The sequence below is a fragment of the Piliocolobus tephrosceles genome, chromosome 11 (genome assembly GCF_002776525.5).
Source record: "Piliocolobus tephrosceles isolate RC106 chromosome 11, ASM277652v3, whole genome shotgun sequence".
Lineage (NCBI taxonomy): Eukaryota > Metazoa > Chordata > Mammalia > Primates > Cercopithecidae > Piliocolobus > Piliocolobus tephrosceles.
The window spans coordinates 82,830,032-82,850,541 of record NC_045444.1 but is presented as its reverse complement, the minus strand read 5'-3'; the positions used below and the strand labels follow the sequence as shown (position 1 = coordinate 82,850,541).

At 37.6% G+C, this 20,510-nt stretch overlaps 1 protein-coding gene across 1 annotated transcript in view; it reads left to right on the top strand.

Annotated features, from left to right (window-relative positions):
* GTF3C3 (general transcription factor IIIC subunit 3) overlaps window positions 1-7,147 on the top strand; it is a 34,616-nt gene extending 27,469 nt beyond the window's left edge. Inside the window, exons 16-18 of the mRNA XM_023217978.1 lie at window positions 1,417-1,541; window positions 4,716-4,868; window positions 6,436-7,147. Coding sequence (XP_023073746.1) covers window positions 1,417-1,541; window positions 4,716-4,868; window positions 6,436-6,558 — 401 coding nt within the window. The 3' untranslated portion in view covers window positions 6,559-7,147. The remainder of the gene's footprint in view (window positions 1-1,416; window positions 1,542-4,715; window positions 4,869-6,435) is intronic.
* Window positions 7,148-20,510: the final 13,363 nt, after the last annotated feature.

Sequence of the window (20,510 nt, the reverse complement as noted above, 5' to 3'; positions counted from 1 at the left end):
ACAGTGCCTGGCACATATAGTAAGTGGATATAGTAGCAAAAATAATAATTACTAATATTAATATTTGTTATTCTTATTAAGCTTTGTAAAAGGCTGATATAGGTCTTATAAAATTCATTTTAAAGGTCAATTCTCCCTGCTTAGGCCTATTTATTTTTAAAATGATTTTCGTTAATTATGGATGCTTTTGCCACCTGATTTTAATTTGCTATATGCAAAACGTATTCAAGATTTGCTGAAAGTTCATTCCTTTAGGAGATAAGTCTATATTAAGGTTTATTTATGTGGTGCTTACTAATTCTAATTAAACTCAAGGAAACTTCATTAATCATTTATAATAAGGAATTTCTGTAATAAGGAATCAGAAGTAAACAAGTATTACTTGCAGAGTCTCCTTTAAAAAAAAAGAAGCAAACAAATGGAAAAATAACTAAATGTTTAAACTTAAAATTAGGCATGCATGTCTGACTGCCTAAAAGCTGGTGTTGCCAGATTTACTTCTTATGAGTAAACTATGGTTTTTGGCTATTTAATACTTTCATGATTCCTTGTATATGGCTAGTATTTTTATCATTGTTCATCCAGTAACCTCAAACATCAGATGTTGAAACATTCCTCTTTTGTGTGTGCTTTGTGGAATTGTTTTATATTAAGAAAATATAAATATTTTATTTTCCTATATTAGAAACTTTTACAAAAGGTTAAAATCACAGACAAATGGCAGTGTACCATCTTTGCTGCCTGTGGTGCCGTTCCTTCCAGAATAGAAGCCAGGAGGAATAGAAATTTTCATCTATATGTGATACACTATATGTTATTCCTCTATGAGAAAAACTTGCTTAAATTCCCCTACTGCATATGATTAGGCTTTTGACAAGAGATGATTATATATATGGAATACATGTAATTCATAAAACCCCAAATTCTTATTGTGTTATTGGATACATTTAGCTTTTTCAGAAAAAACAAAATAATTGCTACTTTTGGGAAAACAACACCTGTAGTCTAAAAAACAAAACAAAGCTTTCCTCTTCTCACCTCCATGATCCACCACATTTGAATTTATAAAACAGATCAACTGATTCTATGAAAATGTTCCCCAAAACACACATCCTCTATTTTCAAAATATTTTGGAAGTATTACTTTACATGAAAATGTCTAGCTGTGCCTAGAAAAAGTTAATTTAGTTCCTCATATTAATCTTCATGGTCAGCACACATTCATGGGGAACTTGTTCTAATTATATTTTAAAATTGTTTTAAAATTTAATTTAATAGGTCTCTGGTTGAAATTTAAGATAGAATGTCCACCTTATATATGTTAAAATCAGTAATGTTTGTTTAGCCTTAAAAGTGTTGAAAAAATAAAGAACTCTGTTCTTGTCACACCGTCTGACACCACTGCTCATTTTCCAGGACAGTATGTGCAAGCCTTTCGTACTCACCCTGATGAACCTCTCTATAGCCTCTGTATAGGCCTAACCTTTATTCATATGGCATCTCAGAAGTATGTGTTACGGAGACATGCTCTTATTGTACAGGTAATTCATTCAAATTTCTCGTTACTTGATTTGTTTCTTAAAAATGAATATACTTAATACTTTTTAAAAAATCCTGCTTCAAAAGTAATACACAATGCTCAGTACACATGACGGGAGTCCCCAACACTTACCCCAGTGTTCAGCACTCAGCGCATAGTTATACTCATGGTTAAGACTTACTACGGCGATATAGTAAAGGTACACAGCCAGATCTTTAGGGACAAAGACACAGGCAGAATCTGGAGGAATGCACTGGCAGGCTTCCGTATGTCTGGTGCCTCAAGGTCTCTAGCTATCTTAGGTACTGAAGATTCACTTAAAGTAGTTTAAACAAAATAATTATACATCCAATACTATGATTGTGCCTGTTTCCTTACACCATCACCAACAAATTGTTCTTTTAAAATTTTCTTTGGGGTTCTTATCATAATTTCAAATTATGTTTCGTGTTATCTACTTTAATAGCATGTCTCTTCTAATAAGAGTATAAAGTCCAAGAGATCAGAAATCTTGTCTTGTTCACTACTCTGTCTTCAGCACTTACATTTCTATGATTTCATTTTTGTATGTTTGATGTTTCCAAAATATATGGTATAGACATGTCTTTTATTAAATAGGTGAGAAAGGAAACAAAATGCTGACTTGAATGGAGTTGCAGGATCTAGTAAGGGGCTTTTGTTTCTTTTAAAGTAAAATGGTTAAAATAAAGCTTGCATTAAAATGGTGATGACAGTTGAACTAGGTATGGGATCATAAAGGTGGTCTCTTTATTGCTGTGTATTTGAAAATTTCTATAATAAGTTTTTTAAAAAACCTGAAAAACAAACTTCTAAATTTTTCCTTTTTTATATTCTATCTACCTTTTCCTCAAAGCTTCTTTTTCTTCCTTAATGGATACTATTTGCTGTATTAAGTAATGTAGGATTGTGTATAAATTAAATGTAGTGAGCGCTCATTTTGTGCCAGGAACTGGGGACATAGCAGTGAGTAAGTACACAGGTGGAATTTCTTGCCCTCATAAAATTCTGGTAAAAATTGATAGGAAAATCTTAACTCATTAAATATGTAAAATATGTAGTTTTTGGGCTTTGTAGGACAAAAATTCATGTACTTCAAGGTAATATGGAAGCTAAATTTCAAATTACTTCTATAGTTAAATAGGAGGTTTCAAATGGTTGGAGGTAGAGATGAAACAAGGTAATGAGTATATGGAAGTTCATTGGACTAATCTCTTTTGTGTATGTTAAACATTTTCCATAAAAATTTCTGAGAAGCAGGTTTTATTGTAAATAGCATCATTTCTGAAACTGTTCTCTTATTTTTCTTTCTTCCTGCTACAAGACTATAGTTTTCTGTTATACTACCTAAAAAAATTTTTATGGTTTATTATCTTTCTTACCTTTATGTTGTATTAAAAGTAAAATCATTCATGTTTCCTCACTTCTACCTTTATTTAATATTATATAGACAGTGAGTACATTGGGCCCTTTAGTGATTAATTTGATTTAAATGTTTGAAATATAACAAAATGTTTGAAATGTAACATAATGTCAAAATAACTCTTTTCCATTTAAACTGTGTGTTTTTGGCTGGACATGGTGGCTTACACCTGTAATCCCTGCACTTTGGGTGGCCGAGGCAGGTGGATCATTTGCGGTCAGGAGTTTGAGATCAGCCTGGCCAATATGGTGAAACTTGGTCTCTACTAAAAATACAAAAATGAGCCAGGTGTGGTGGCATGTGCCTGTAATCCCAGCTACTCAGGAGGCTCAGGCAGGAGAATCGCTTGAACCCAGGAGGTGGAGGTTGTAGTGAGCTGAGATCGCACCACTGCACTCCTGTGTGACAGAGCAAGACTCCATCTGGGAGAACAGAACAGAATAGAATAGCATTTGTTGTGCAGTTTTTAAATTTGATAATTCACAGTACCTATAAAATAAAGTGGTTGCCCACATTGTCTAGTTTTTAAAATCACTAAATATTTGAATAGTCTTTCAGATTATCCTCTTGAATTTGTTAAACATTTCTTAAAGGGCAGCAAGTAATTCCATTATTGTATTAGAGGACCTAGAGGTTCATTTGCATTACAACAATTTATCTGAGATTCCTATTCCTTTTTTCCTCATATTTTTGTCTTGTCATTTTTAACTATGAAGACTTGATATTTCTTTGCAATTAACAGTCAAATAGTCTGCTGGTACTTAAGAGAGCTGTGCGTTTCAGTGGAATAGAGGTCATGGTCACACAAATAGGTTATTTTATTATGCAGAAAGTATGATTTGTATACTGAACACGAGTATTACTACCCCTAAATAATTCATTTTTATTATTTACCTATTTATAAAGGAAAATTTGTGACCACTTACCTATATAGCAGATCATCTAGAGAATAATTACATTTTATATTCTATATTCATAAATTAGTTGATTTATTCTTAATTATCTGGTCATATATTTGATTACTCAGTTAGGACTCTTGGACCTTCGCAATTTGTAATTTCAGTGGATGATAAAAGCGGAAGCTGTATTAAAAGGGAAAGTGAATATGGGAAGAGGTAAAGAAACAAGTTGTTTTTTGGACTGTGTGACCCACAGGGAGTCAGCGTCATTGTAGCTGTGCTCTGAAATAGTTTCTCCATAAATCTTTTACTCAGAAGCTTTCAGGAGAAAAAAGTCCAGTTTTTTAGGTTAAGAGGTTATTAAGGTCCTGAGAAGTAACTTATAAAAGGTAAAATTTACCCTAAAATGTTAAGTATACTCAAGTGAATTTGCTCCTGAGAGGAAACCTTTGTACATTATCATTATTTTATATCTTGCTCAAGCTTTTAGGCATCAATCTCCCATCAAAAAGTTTATTGGCCTATAACGGCACAAGCCAACTTGAAATTATTTTTTAAAAGTTTTGTGTACTTGTAGATTATGAATCTCTGGTAGCTAGTTGTAACGTTTGGCTTTGTTTTCTGTGAATATTTATCCCTGGCTAAAAAAAATTCTTACATCTTCAAAAGAGCTATAATGTTGACACCTAACTACACCGTAATACTGCACAGTAATAGGACACTAAGCAGATATGTTTTAAAAAAAATTTGTATTTTTAGCACCTGGTAATGCAGTGGTCTAGTACGTCGTTGTCAAATCAGTGAAATATTGAATTATCTTTCTCTTTTTGGTTAGGGCTTTTCCTTTCTTAATCGATACCTCAGTTTACGTGGGCCCTGCCAGGAATCATTCTACAATTTGGGCCGTGGCCTTCATCAGTTGGGGCTGATTCATCTTGCAATCCACTATTATCAGAAGGCCCTGGAGCTCCCTCCACTTGTGGTAGAGGTATTGTACATTTTTAAAACTGAGATACTTCATCTGTCTGTAGATAAGTGCAGTTAGCTAATTCCAGACAGTAAATAATAGCTTCTGTATTAAAATGTATTTTTTCTTATTCAGTACATTTACATAATTACGTTCAGCAACAGTTAGATCTTTGACATCTGAGCCTCAAGACTTGACCAGCAACCATGTGAACATATACAGCTTGTGGCTGTGAGCATTTTAGTCCCCAAGGTAGTTCCTATGCTTTACAGACAGGAACTGGTAGACATAACGTCTGAATATTGAAGAATATTGTGACTGTTTCCAAGTGTAACTCACATGTTTCTTTATAAAGATGAAAGACCAGTATTAATGTAGTTTATTTTTAAGATAGGGTAAAGTGTTGCCAGTACTATGATGATCTATGTTTAAAGTCTGATTTTTATTTTAAATCCTAAAATAGGTTAATTTTTAAATATATTTTGTTAATTTTTAAATGTATTTTCACATAGCACTGTATTAGAAAAAACTTTAAAAACTCTTAATCCCTGTATTCCCTCACAATTGTTTTCTATTACTGTTCAGTTTAAACAAATGAATATGTATTTTTATAGTGATGCTGTTTTTATATACTATTTATGTATTGTGTACATATTTATATATGTCATACATATTTTATATTTATATATGTATATGTATAAATAGGTGCATATGCATATTCATATATACTTTTTTTATATGTATAAAAACACTATTGTTTACTCACACCATTTATTCATCTTTGCATTTAATACTCTAGCCCTGTCAATATTACTCGAGGCAGTTTTTCAAATACACCTAAGAGGTTGTTTATTAAAGGTTGTTTTATACAGTGTTATTTCATAAATATTGTTAAATCTTGTTACTTGAGCTTTATAGGTATCATTTTTAATTGTTGCAGATTTTTTTTTTTTTAGTTGACCCAAAGTTTTTGTATTGGGGAAGATTAGAAACATAGGTCTAATCTATTCCATTGAATTCACTGCTTTGTTATATATGTGGGAAAAACTATAATACCCCTGAGGTAATATTATAGTCAATTTGTTGTATCCCTCCCTAAACCTACACTTTATATGCCTTTCCGTAATAGCATAGGAATTTTTTCCGATCTGGTCATTGGTGTTCATTTAATATTATGTTATTTTTACACAGAGAAATTTTTTATGAAGTCATACATATCTTTCCCTTTATAGTTGCTACTTTTGCTATCATAAAAAGGACCTTTCCTACTCAAGATTATGTTATCCCATTGTATTTTTTCTTTTATGGATTCTTTTTTTTTTTTTAAACTCTTAAATCCAAAATTCATCTGGCGTTTATTCTGCTGTAGTTTGTGAGTGAGACTTTAAATTACTGGCTAGACAGTTAAAACATTTGATAATAACTGTTAACTGAATCAGCATTGATCCAAGGTACATGCATAGTTTTATACTTTTTTTAGTATATGAGCTTTAATAGTGTTTGAAAACTTATAACTATTAATTTGCTGTAAAATTGTCCTGGTTGACAGCTGGAAATATTAAACATAAGGGTATCTTTTTCTCCCTAGGGTATAGAAGTTGACCAGTTAGACTTACGAAGAGATATTGCCTACAACTTGTCTCTCATTTATCAGAGCAGTGGGAATACCGGAATGGCTCAAAGGCTTCTGTATACCTATTGTTCTATATAAAGCACCGCAACTGAGAATGGAACAACGGCAGCTGCTGTGTGAGGACCAGTATCTTCTGTCTCAGGGCTTATTATTCGTAACTCCAAAATAGAAATGACAATTTCAGAATTACCTAACACTGTATTTATTTTTAATATGTAATAATTATCTTGTGGTATATAGGCAAACTTATTCCTACAAAAATTTGTATATTCTGTCATTTTTTCCTTTCGCATTCTATAGTGAAATTGTTCCCAATGCTGAAATGGACATATAAGCCTTTGAGCTAGCTTGGAGTTGAATACACTATTTTTAACTCACTTTAGCTTTGTATTTAATACTATAGCTCTGTCAGTATCACATGAGGCAGTTTTTCAAATACGTATAAACAGAGATTATTATTAAGGGGAAGACAAAGAAGTGGGACTCTTGATGATGTCATGACCATGATAACTAAGCACCTAAGAAAATTATTTAAAATAGTTATGTCGTAGGTAGAAGACAAATAATTTTCACCTGCATGTATCTTAGCTCCCTCAACTGAAACATGGGGGGCTGGACTTAATTCAAAACATATTGCTCCAAGGCAAATTAAAAAAATGCTTCATCTATATTTGTGGTTGATGATGAAAAAATAGAGAAGAGCTTGTTCAATAACAGGACATGGTTTCCATTTCAAGATCACAAAGAATATAAGACTGGACAAGTAGTACATATGGAATAAAGGACATACTCCTGATTGATAAAGTAAAAACACGACATAAAAGCCTTTTACTCATCTCCACTATTATATGTTTTTGAATTTAAGTTAACAATACTTTTTAGATATACTGTTAGCTTAATAACAATTTTTTTTTTTTTTTTTTCTTGAGACAGAGTCTTGCTCTGTCGCCCAGGCTGGAGTGCAGTGGCCGGATCTCAGCTCATTGCAAGCTCTGCCTCCCGGGTTTACGCCATTCTCCTGCCTCAGCCTCCTGAGTAGCTGGGACTACAGGTGCCCGCCACCTCGCCCGGCTAGTTTTTTGTATTTTTAGTAGAGACGGGGTTTCACCGTGTTAGCCAGGATGGTCTCGATCTCCTGACTTCGTGATCCGCCCGTCTCAGCCTCCCAAAGTGCTGGGATTACAGGCTTGAGCCACGGTACCCGGCCAATAACAACTTTTTAGGGAAAAATAAAAGCTGTAATTAGTGTGCATATGGGTTAGTAACAGCCAGCCCAATTGTGGCAAGGAAACAAGTAGAGGCTTAGGATCAAATAAATAAAATAGGGACTTATTAGGAATTCTTACCACTGTTTCTACTGTACACAAAACTTTCTAGTGCAGAATTTGTATGTAATAAGTAAATATATTGTGCACTCTGTGTATAATTTAAATACATTTTATTTTTATAATGAAGGTTGTTTCACATGCTTTTTTTTACTTCATGCCATTTACAGGTAATGGTAGAGGTAACAGATACTACTAGTAATAAGTTAGACTAGTGTGTTGGAATTCTGTGGAACTGAGCATTCTGTGCTCTGAGTTTCTCTCTTAAATTAGCTCACTGGACTGTATGTAGCTCCAGTGTCTACTAAATAGCCTTAGAGGAAATAATAAGTCTCCCTAAGGAAAAATAAAAAAAAAAAAGCTGATATTGCGTAGGTTTGTTTAGCTTTTAAAATCATAGCTACCATTTGCTGAGTTTTTACTCTGCTACTATATGCTAAGTACTGTGCTAAACACTTTGGATATGTTATCTCTGTTTCTCTCAGGGAACTGCAAGGTAGGTGTTACTTTGATATTGTCATCACCACCTTATATCTAGAGATTAAATAGCATGTTCCAAGATCACTAGCAACCTGCTCCTTGCTCAGATTTTCCTTCAGAAGAGCATAGTTGCTGCAGTTCAGAGTAACAACAAACATTAAGTTTTTTTTTTCTTTGAGACAGAATCTGGCTCTGTCTCCAGGCTGGAGTCCAGTGGCATGATCTCAGCTCACTGCAAGCTCCACCTCCTGGGTTCAAGCAATTCTCCTGCCTCAGCCTCCCAAGTAGCTGGGACTACAGGCGCTCGCCACTGTGCCTAGCTAACTTTTGTATTTTTAGTAGAGACAGGGGTTTCACCATGTTGGCCAGGATGGTCTCGATCTCTTGACCTCGTGATTCCCCTGCCTCAGCCTCCCAAAGTGCTGGGATTACAGGTCGTGAGCCACTGCTTCCAGCCAAGTATAAGCTTATTTTAGAAAGAAAAAACACACTGGCAATGTTTCTGTCTTCCAGGCCTTCAGCCCATCAAAACCCCTGTATAAAACATCTTTTGGGGTATCATTTTAAAAGCTCATATTCATTCTCTTACCTACCATCCTCACCTTAGCAGTGGGGTCCTGGTATCTGTTTTACGCACTGAGATTCTGATGCTCCTGTGTGGTCACAGTTGATCGAGGAGGGGAGTCTGCTCCTGAATCAATCTGGGCCAATTAGGAGTTTCCTCCCTCCTTCCCTGGGAATTTCAGACTTGAAATAGAACCTTCATGTGGGGCCAGAACTTCAGAACAATTAGGCCAACTAGCAGTTAACCCGTTCTGTTGGAGAAAAAAAAAAGTGAGATGTATGCATTAAGAGAAGTAAAGATGAGCGAAGGAGAGAGTTCTCTGAAGTCTCAGAGATTTCCAGTTTTCAATTCTATCCTAAGGCCAGCTGCCTTCTTACCCTTGGATTCGTTCTAGGCGATAGCCTTGATTCTGTTATAGTTTCCACTTTAATATTTACACCAGCTTGGGTTCTTCTGTTAAATGCACACACAAAAAAATGTGAACTGATCTACCACCTATCTATCTTTTAATTTAGCATTACTGCTTTCTAGCTATTTTCATAGGAAGAAAGAGTATAAAGCAAACAAATGAATATAAAATTTGTTGCTGAATTATAAGTAGAGTCACAAAGTCTAATCCACAATAAACAGGCTTTTCAAAATCGTTCAGAGCAAGAACAGGAGGAGTGTTCCTGCTGTGGTGGTGTAACGCTAATAGTATTATAATACTATAGTTAATACTGAAAGAACGTATACTCCAACATAACACTGAACAGGGTAGGAAAGGAGTTAATGGCCAAGATAGTGGGTGAGGATATGGTTAAGGGGGGCTAGAAATGAACTATATCTCCAGGTCTATAGTCCCTATACTAATGGCTATGCTATGAAACTGCAAATTATAATTTTGAGGCATTCTCAGAAGAAAATGATCAAATGAACTGAATTTTTTAAGTCGGCAAAAGGTGGATTCTGGAAACCACTTGGGCATGTTAGTCCTGGCATGATTCCAGCCATCTGTGTGCTCTTAGGAGATGTTCCTTAGGATACTTACTCTCTTTCTTCCAAGCAAAAAGGCCAGCTGCCTTCTCACCCTTGGATTCATTGTATAAGATATCCTTGATTCTATAATAACTTCCACTTCAATCTTTTAGGAAATATACTTTTTGCTTGGTACTAGACTGGTGGTTCTGAGGACTACCTTACTTTTTATGTATCTGGGTTTCAGCAGAGTCTGTGAGGAAGACTGCTATGATATGCTTGTGGATTGAATGGGAGTGTGGCTGGTTCTTCAGCTGGTAGAATGACCGAACTCAACGAATGCATGTTGACAGACGGATGTAGACTGGAGACAAACTGCAAATGACATGCTGCCGTGTTCATTAACATTAACAACTTAGGTGAATATATAAGGAGTGGTCAAATTTGCATGGAGGGAAACTAGAGTTATAATAAATGCCAATACTAATTAATTAATGAAAAATCTCAACAGTGTTATTAAATTGAACTGGGGTCTGCTTGCCCGGCATAGTAAGGCCAAACATCTATGTCAAGCTTTTCAGCAGGAGAAAAGAGGGCATTTATTTGTAGGCGCCTTGAGGCAAGGAGAATTGGGCAGTTTATGCTTAGGACCTGACCTCTCCAGTGGCTCATAAGGGTTTTTAAAGGCCAGGGTACATTTTAAGAAAGCAAGAGTTAGAGGCAAAATTGTAAATTAATACATGGAAGTTCTATAATACATTGGTTTGGCCTCAAAGGGTAGGATATCTTGAAATGGGGGCTTATAGGTAACAGATTTAAAGATTTTTTTGATTTGTAATTGGTTAAGGAAGAGAAGCTTTATTTAAAATTTTGGGGTCTGTGACAGACTGGATTAAGAAAATGTGGCACATATACACCATGGAATACTATGCAGCCATAAAAAAGGATGAGTTTGCGTCCTTTGTAGGGACATGGATGCAGCTGGAATCCATCATTCTTAGCAAAATATCACAAGAAGAGAAAACCAAACACTGCATGTTCTCACTCATAGGTGGGAACTTGGGAAGGGGAACATCACACACCGGGGCCTATCATGGGGAGGGGGGAGGGGGGAGGGATTGCATTGGGGAGTTATACATGATATAAATGATGAATTGATGGGTGCTGACGAGTTGATGGGTGCAGCACACCAACATGGCACAAGTATACATATGTAACAAACCTGCACGTTATGCACATGTACCCTAGAACTTAAAGTATAATTAAAAAAAAAAAAAAAAAAGACATCAAAAAAAAAAAATTTGGGGGTCATCAGAAAAGAATGTTATCCCTGGCTCATGGGCATGACTTCTTTTAGGCCCTTCAGGAAGAAATTCAGATCAAGGAATGGCAGCATTTAATCTTCAGTTCTCCCTTATTAGAGGTTCATGTGTCAGGGGATTCACTTGGTGGCAGGTCTGGTTTTTTGAAAAACAACTCAGGGACATATAAGATACTCTTTTTAGTTTTTTTTTTTTTTTTTTTTTTTGAGACGGAGTCTCGCTCTGTCGCCCGGGCTGGAGTGTGCAGTGGCCGGATCTCAGCTCACTGCAAGCTCCGCCTCCCGGGTTTAGCCTCAGCCTCCCGTGTAGCTGGGACTACAGGCGCCTGCCACCTTGCCCGGCTAGTTTTTTGTATTTTTTAGTAGAAACAGGGTTTCACCGTGTTAGCCAGGATGGTCTCGATCTCCTGACCTCGTGATCCGCCCGTCTCGGCCTCCCAAAGTGCTGGGATTACAGGCTTGAGCCACCGTGCCCGGCCTCTTTTTAGTTTTTATAGAGACCCAAACCATCCAGTGACTAATTTTTTTGGCTATTGTTTTAAGTTACTATCTTTTTGTTACGTTATTTTTTTAGGGCTAGTTAGGTATCTGGAATTTTTTTGAAGGAATTTCATATTTTAAGAAAATTTTGTTTGGTGCAGGGACAGGCTGCAGGCCCCTAAGAGGGGTCCCTGTTCCATCTCAAAAGTAACACAGTTACTTTTACCTCCCAAATCCAAAAACCAGCAAAACATAGCAAACAAAAAAGACAGTATAAACTCCAGGCCAAAAAGAGTAAGAGATGACAGGGAGATGACAAAATAATTTTTAGAAACTAGGAAGCAAATGGGCAATTGGTAACTAAATAAATTACAGAAAAATGAAAGCTAAATGCCCACAGGAGGTGGTAGGGAGAGGGGCAGAAGCAAGCTGATTCAAGACCTTAAAGCTCGTCCACTAGGTGCCTCCAAATGCAGGTGAAGTGTGGTCAAAAATGGGAGCAGTGGAAAGTCTGTTAAGCCGCAGTGAGACCCTCTAGTTACCCTTTTCACCTAAGGAAACTCTGTCCCACTCCCTCATGGAACACTGGTGGTCTATTTTCTGGAGTTGTTGAATCAGGACCCCTGGATTCGGAAATACCAGGCAGAGATGAAGGCCAGAGTGTTATACTGAAAGCAGAGGATTAAGTGGAAGTCTACACACGGAGCAGCAAGATTCCAGCTGCTTTCTCCTTAGCTCTTAGAAAACCGGCATCTATTTAACATCCTCTGAACAGGAAGTTAAAGGGTTCCTTTCTGAAAAATCCTGTCCAAGAAAAAAAAGCTTATATATACTGGCAGTTTGAATGTTCTCAATGAAATGGCCCATCCTGGCCAGAGAAGCCTACCTGTGAACAAACCCCTCCCACTGCTGTCAGCTTGCTGGCACCTTGCTAGCAGCATTGGTGGACAGCTCACCATCATCAGACTACAGAGAAACGCTTCAGGAGTGGGAGAGATCCATATAAGCAATGGGAGGGGAGGAAGGAACGCAAAGGGAACAGAACTCGTGCAGGAAGTAGAAAAACAAAATGCAATTCATATCCCCAGATAAGAAAATACCATACACATGAAACAAGAGGATGCTACTAAAAGGAAGGAATTCAAAGAATGAGAACATTATGAGATTTAAAATGTAATTGCAAAAATTAATGAAAATAGAATTTAAAGACACAAAATGGAAAATTGAGAACATTTCAGATAAGAAAATTAAAGGTTATAAAAATCTAAATGAGTTCTTTGTGGCAGTTGCCATATCTTATAAATTCATGTACATTTCAATGTGTGTGACTGCTTGATTATAAATAATTCCAGTAGAAGGAACATATCCTGCAATGATTTTTTATATGCAGTAGATGGCAGTACATTTCTATAAATTTAGGACTGTAAAATTTAACTGTTGTAATATGTTTTGTCTAACTTTTAACATTTCAATAGAAAAAATCTCAGTCTCGCCCTCCATATTTGAGCAATCAGATCCATCAGCTCTGTTTGTGTGGCTCCCCATCAGCACTGAAAGAAGGGCAGCTGGACCCTAGTATGTGTTTCTTGCTGCCCATTTTTCAGCCTTAACCTAAACAAGTCTAGCAGGTATCAAGACAACCAGATGAAGCATGAAAAGTCTAATCACAACCCTGAAGATCATACTCCAAATTTATCCTGTTTGCAGTTCAGGTAAGTATGCTAATGTGAAGAGTGAGAGTTAGCAGGACCACTTGGCATTTTAGTAGACTGTCAAGCATTTATATTCAGGAAGTTCAGGCAAGTGTAGAGGAGAAAGAGAAAGCCAATAAACAGATACCTCTGGCCCAGTGACCTGCAACTGCATAAAAGAGGACAAGCAGTAGTCAATTCTGTTATAACTAGTTCCAAGGATGCCAAGCCTCTTATTTGTTTAAGAGATGGGGTTTTGCTCTGTAGCCCAGGCTGGAATGCAGTGGTACAATCACAGCTCAATGCAACCTAGTCCTCCCCAGCTCAGGTCATCCTCCCACCTCAGCCTCCCAGGTAGCCAGTATTACAGGCGTGCAACACCACGCCAAAAAACCAAGTACAAGATTCCTCCTCTCTTGGCAGTGCATCTCTGGAAAAAAAATAAAAGGCAGCAGCCCCAGTCAGGGACTTACAGATAAAACCACCATCTCCCTGGGACAGAACACCCAGGGGAAGGGGCGGCTATGGGCACAGCTTCAGCAGACTTAAACGTCCCTGCCTGACAGCTCTGAGGAGAGCAGCAGATCTCCCAGCACAGCGTTTGAGCTCTGATAAGGGACAGACTGCCTCCTCTATCCTGACTGGGAGACAACTCCCAGTAGGGACCGACAGACACCTCATACAGGAGAGCTCTGGCTGGCATCAGGTGCGTGCCCCTCTGGGACTAAGCTTCCAGAGGAAGGAACAGGCAGCAATCTTTGCTGTTCTGCAACCTCTGCTGGTGATTCCCAGGCAAACAGGGTCTAGAGTGGACCTCCAGCAAAATCCATCAGACCTGCAGCAGAGGGGCCTGACTGTTAGTAGGAAAACTAACAAACAGAAAGGAATAGCATTAACATCAACAAAAAGGACGTCCACTCAGAGACCCCATCCGAAGGTCACCAACATCAAAGATTAAAGGTAGATAAATCCACAAAGATGGGGAGAAACCAGCACAGAAAGGCTGAATATTCAAAAAACCAGAATGCCTCCTCTCCTCCAAAGGATCACAACTCCTTGCCAGCAAGGGAACAAAACTGGATGGAGAATGAGTTTGACGAATTGACAGATGTAGGCTTCAGAAGGTGAGTAATAACAAACTGCTCTGAGCTAAAGTAAAGGAGCATGTTCTAACCCAATGCAAGGAAGTTAAGAACCTTGAAAAAAGGTTAGACAAACTGCTAACTAGAATGACCAGTTTAGAGAAGAACATAAATGACCTGATGGAGCTGAAAAACACAGCATGAGAACTTCGTGAAGCATACACAAGTATCAATAGCCGAATCGATCAAGCAGAAGAAAGGATATCAGAGATTGAAGATCAACTCAATGAAATAAAGCAAGAAGATAAGATTAGAGAAAAAAGAGTGAAAAGAAACGAACAAAGCCTCCAAGAAATATGGCACTATGTGAAAAGACCAAATCTACGTTTGACTGGTGTACCTGAAAGTGATGGGGAGAATGGAACCAAGCTGGAAAACACTCTTCAGGATATTATCCAGGAGAATTTCTCCAACCTCGCAAAGCAGGCCAACATTCAAATTCAGGAAATACAGAGACCACCACAAAGATACTACTCGAGAAGAGCAACCCCAAGACACATAATTGTCAGATTCACCAAGGTTGAAATGAAGGAAAAAATGTTAAGGGCAGCCAGAGAGAAAAGTCGGGTTACCCACAAAGGAAAGCCCATCAGACTAACAGCGGATCTCTCAGCAGAAACCAGAAGAGAGTGGGGTCCAATATTCAACAATTGTAAATAAAAGAATCTTCAACCCAGAATTTCATATCCAGCCAAACTAAGCTTCATAAGCGAAGGAGAAATAAAATCCTTTACAGACAAGCAAATACTGAGAGATTTTGTCACCACCAGGCCTGCCTTATAAGAGCTCCTGAAGGAAGCACTACACATGGAAAGGAACAATCAGTACCAGCCACTGCAAAAACATACCAAATTGTAAAGACCATATGAAGAAACTACATCAACTAAGAGGCAAAATAACCAGCTAGCATCATAATGACAGGATCAAATTCACACAGAAACAGGCCAATGCCCCAATTAAAAGATACAGACTGGCAAGTTGGATAAAGAGTCAAGACCCATTGGTCTGTTGTATTCAGGAGACCCATCTCATGTGCATAGACACAAATAGGCTCAAAATAAAGGGATGGAGGAATATTTACCAAGCAAATGGAAAGGAAAAAAAAAAAAAAAAAAGGCAGAGGTTGCAATCCTAGTCTCTGAAAAAATCGGACTTTAAACCAACAGAGATCAAAAGTGACAAGGGCATCACATAATGGTAAAGGGATCAATGTAACAAGAAGAGCCAACTATCCTAAATATATATGTACCCAATACAGGAGCATCCAGATTCATAAAGCAAGTTCCTAGGGACCTATAAAGAGACTTAGATTCCCACACAATGATAGTGGGACACTTTAACACCCCCCTGTGAATAGTAGACAGATTGATGAGACAGAAAATAAACAAGGATATCCAGGACTTCAACTCAGCTCTGGACCAAGCGGACCTAAATAGACATCTACAAAACTCTCCACTCCATTTCAACAGAATATACATTCTTCTCAGCACCATGTCGCACTTATTCTAAAATGGATCACATGATTGGAAGTAAAACACTCCTCAGCAAATGCAAAAGAATGGAAATCATAACAGTCTCTCAGACAGTGCAATCAAATTAGAGCTCAGGATTAAGAAACTCACTCAAAACCACACAACTACATGGAAACTGAACAACCTTCTGCTCCTGAATGACTACTGGGTAAATAACAAAATTAAGGCAGAAATAAAAATGTTCTTTGAAACCAATGAGAACGAAGACACAACATACCAGAATCTCTGGGACACATTTAAAGCAGTGTGGAGAGGGAAATTTATAGCACTAAATGCCCACAAGAGAAAGCAGGAAAAACCTAAAATCAACACCCTAACATCACAATTAAAAGAACTAGAGAAGCAAAAGCAAACAAATTCAAAAGCTAGCAGAAGACAAGAAACAACTAAGATCAGAGCAGAACTGAAGGAGACAGAGACACAAAAAACCCTTCAAAAAATCAATGAATCCAGGAGCTGGTTTTCTGAAAACATCAACAAAATAGACCACTAGCCAGACTAACAAAGAAGAAAAGAGAGAAGAATCAAATAGATGCAATAAAAAATGATAAAGGGGATATCACCACCGACCCCACAGAAATACAAAGTACCATCAGAGAATACTATAAACATCTCTGTGCAAAAAAACTAGAAAATCTAGAAGAAATGGATAAATTCCTGGATGCATACACTCTCCCAAGACTAAACCAGGAAGATGTCGAATCCCTGAATAGACCAATAACAAGTTCTGAAATTGAGGCAGTAATAGCCTACCAATAAAAAAAAAAAAAAGTCCAGGACCAGACAGATTCACAGCCGAATTCTACCAGAGGTACAAAAAGGAGCTGGTACCATTCCTTCTGAAACTATCCCAATCAATAGAAAAAGAGGGAATCCTCCCTAACTCATTTTATGAGGCCAGCATCATCCTGATACCAAAACCTGGCAGAGACACAACAAAAAAAGAAAATTTTAGGCAAATATCCCTGATGAACATTGAAGCAAAAATTCCCAATAAAATACTGGCAAACCGAATTCAGCACCACATCAAAAAGCTTATCCGCCATGATCAGGTGGGCTTCATCCCTGGGATGCAAGTCTGGATCAACATACACAAGTCAATAAACGTAATCCATCACATAAACAGAACCAATGATAAAAACCACAATATGATTATCTCAATAGATGCAGAAAAGGCCTTCGACAAAAGTCAACAGCGTTTGATGCTAAAAACTCTCAACAAACTAGGTATTGATGGAACATATCTCAAAATAGTAAGAGCTATTTATGATAAACCCACAGCCAATATCATGCTGAATGGGCAAAAACTGGAAGCATTCCCTTTGAAAACCGGCACTAGATAAGGATGCCCTCTCTCACCATTCCTATTCAACATGGTATTGGAAGTTGTGGCCAGGGCAATCAGGCAAGAGAAAGAAATAAAGGGCATTCAGTTAGAAAAACAGGAAGTCTAATTGTCTCTGTTTGCAGATGACATGACTGTATATTTAGAAAACCCCATCATCTCAGCCCCAAATCTCCTTAAGCTGATAAGCAGCTTCAGCCAAGTCTTAGGATTCAAAATCAATGTGCAAAAATCATAAGCATTCCTATACATCAATAACAGATAAACAGAGAGCCAAATCATGAGTGAACTCCCATTCACAATTGCTAGAAAGAGAATAAAATACCTAGGAATACAACTTACAAGGGATATGAAGGACCTCTTCAAGGAGAACTACCAACCACTGCTCAAGGAAATAAGAGAGGACACAAACAAATGGAAAAACATTCCATGCTCATGGACAGGAAGAGTCAATATCATGAAAATGGTCATACTGCAAAAAGTAATTTATAGATTCAATGCTATCCCCATCAAGCTACCATTGACTTTCTTCACAGAATTGGAAATAACTACTTTAAAGTTCATATGGAACCAAAAAAGAGCCCACATAGGGAAGACAATTCTAAGCAAAAAGAACAAAGGTGAAGGCATCATGCTACCTGACTTCAAACTATATTACAAGGCTACAGTAACCAAAACAGCATGGTACTGGTACCAAAACAGATATGTAGACCAATGGAATAGAACAGAGGCCTCAGAAATAACACCACATATCTACAACCATCAGATCTTTGACAAACCTGACAAAAACAAGCAATGGGGAGAGGATTCCCTATTTAATATAATGGTTTTGGGAAAACTGGCTAGCCATAGGCAGAAAGCTGAAACTGGATCCCTTCCTTACACCTTATACAAAAATTAACTCAAGATGGATTAAAGACTTAAACGTAGACCTAAAACCATAAAAACTCTAGAAGAAAACCTAGGCAATACCATTCAGGACACAGGCATGGGCAAACACTTCATGCTAAAACACCAAAAGCAATGGCAACAAAAGCCAAAATAGACCAATGGGATCTAATTAAACTAAAGAGCTTCTGCACAGCAAAAGAAACTATCATCAGAGTGAGCAGGCAATCTACATAATAGGAGAAAATTTTTGCAGTCTATCCATCTGACAAAGCACTAATATCCAGAACCTGCAAAGAACTTAAACAAATTTACAAGAAAAAAAGAACCCCATCAAAACGTGGGTGAAGGATATGAACAGGCAGTTCTCAAGAGAAGACATTTATGCAGCCAACAAACATGAAAAAATGCTCATCATCACCATTATTAGAGAAATGCAAATCAAAACCACGATCAGATACCATCTCATGCCAGTTAGAATGGCGATCATTAAAAAGTCAGGAAAGAACAGATACTGGAGACGATGTGGAGAAATAGGAATGCTTGTACACTGTTGGTGGGAGTGTAAATTAGTTTAACCACTGTGGAAGACACTATGGTGATTCTTCAAGGATCTAGAACCAGAAGTACCATTTGACCCAGCAATCCCTTTACTGGGTAGATACCCAAAGGATTATAAATCATTCTACTATAAAGACACATGCACATGTATGTTTATTGTGGCACTGTTCGCAATCGCAAAGACTTGGAACCAACTCAAATGCCCATCAATCATAGACTGGATGAAGAAAATGTGGCACATATACACCATGGAATACTATGCAGCCATAAAAAAAAGGATGAGTTCATGTCCTTTGCAGGGACATGGATGAAGCTGGAAACCACCATTCTCAGCAAACACAACACAAAACCAAACACCGCATGTTCTCACTCATAAGTGGGAGCTGAACAATGAGAATATATGGACACAGGGAGGGAAACATCACACACCCGGGCCTGTTGGGGGGTAGGGGGCTAGGGGAGGGATGGTATTAGGAGAAATACCTAATGTAGATAATGGGTTGATGGGTGCAGCAAACCACCACGGCACATGTATGCCTATGTAACAAACCTGCATGTTCTGCATATGTACCCCAGAACTTAAAGTATAAAAAAACCAAACAACAACAACAAAAAGTGCTCCAACTTTGTGCTGGGAGCAAGCATGATCACCTGTCAGGCCTTGGGGAAGCCAGCAAATCCCAGAGCAGCCTTTACCATTCATCTCAGCATACCTTGCATACAGTGCTGTGTATTCTGTGTGCCATGAAACAAAAAAGGTTGAAAAGCAATACCTTCGAGTCGCAGACTAAAGCCAGCTTTGGAATGAGTGAAAACCAATTCACATTAACTCTATCTCTAGGAAATTTTTAAAGGCCAAAAATATCTTGATAATTTCAGTTGCTAAATAACAGGATAGTTTTTCCCCCTCTCCTCAATATCTTTTCTCTTCCTATTCCCATTCTTTTCCTAGAAGGTCTCTTTGGTAAGCCCAAGAGATGAGACGGTAAGGTGTTAACACATTGAAGTTCTGCTGCAAGTATCAGTCAATGTTAACAATATAAAGGTCTGTTTGTCTTGCAGATAATTTACATGGAAAGGCCTAAAGTTTTCCTCCTAGGATGCACAGGACCTGTAGGAACCAAGTCAGCCTCTCCAGGGGAGAAAGAAACTGCATGCCTCATCATGTACACAGCCATAATTCCTGGATTGTAGGGTACATGCATTTGAACACAGTACATGCTGCCAGAATGCCCTCCCAAATGGCTGTACCAATTGTGTGAGGATACCTGTTTCCCCATGCTTGCTTCAAACTTCTTACTTGTGTCCCAACTGATAAGTGAAAAATAACTGTTTCATTTGCATGCTGGTTAAGTTGAAATCTATCTTTTCATATATTTATAAACCTTTTGGATTTTTTTTCTTCTCTGGATTGCTTTTGAGATTCTCTGCCAATTTTTTTAAAAACTGGGTCATATTTCTTATTGAATCATAGGCATTCTTATTCTAGTATTAAGCCTGTCACTTTTCACTTTATGTGTGGTGTCTTTAAAAGACTCAAGTTTGAGATTTTAGTATCATCAAGTTTATCAATTTTTTCCCCTTTTATGGCCAACATGAAACTTCAAAATAAAGTTGAATTGTGTTTAGAAAAAAGTAAACAAGATCTTGGAAAGTCGAGTGGAGTTCTTAGGAGGATCCCAGAAGAAAGCAGACCAGCCTCATCTACATCTGACCAACAAAATAGAGAACAGGACCACTGAA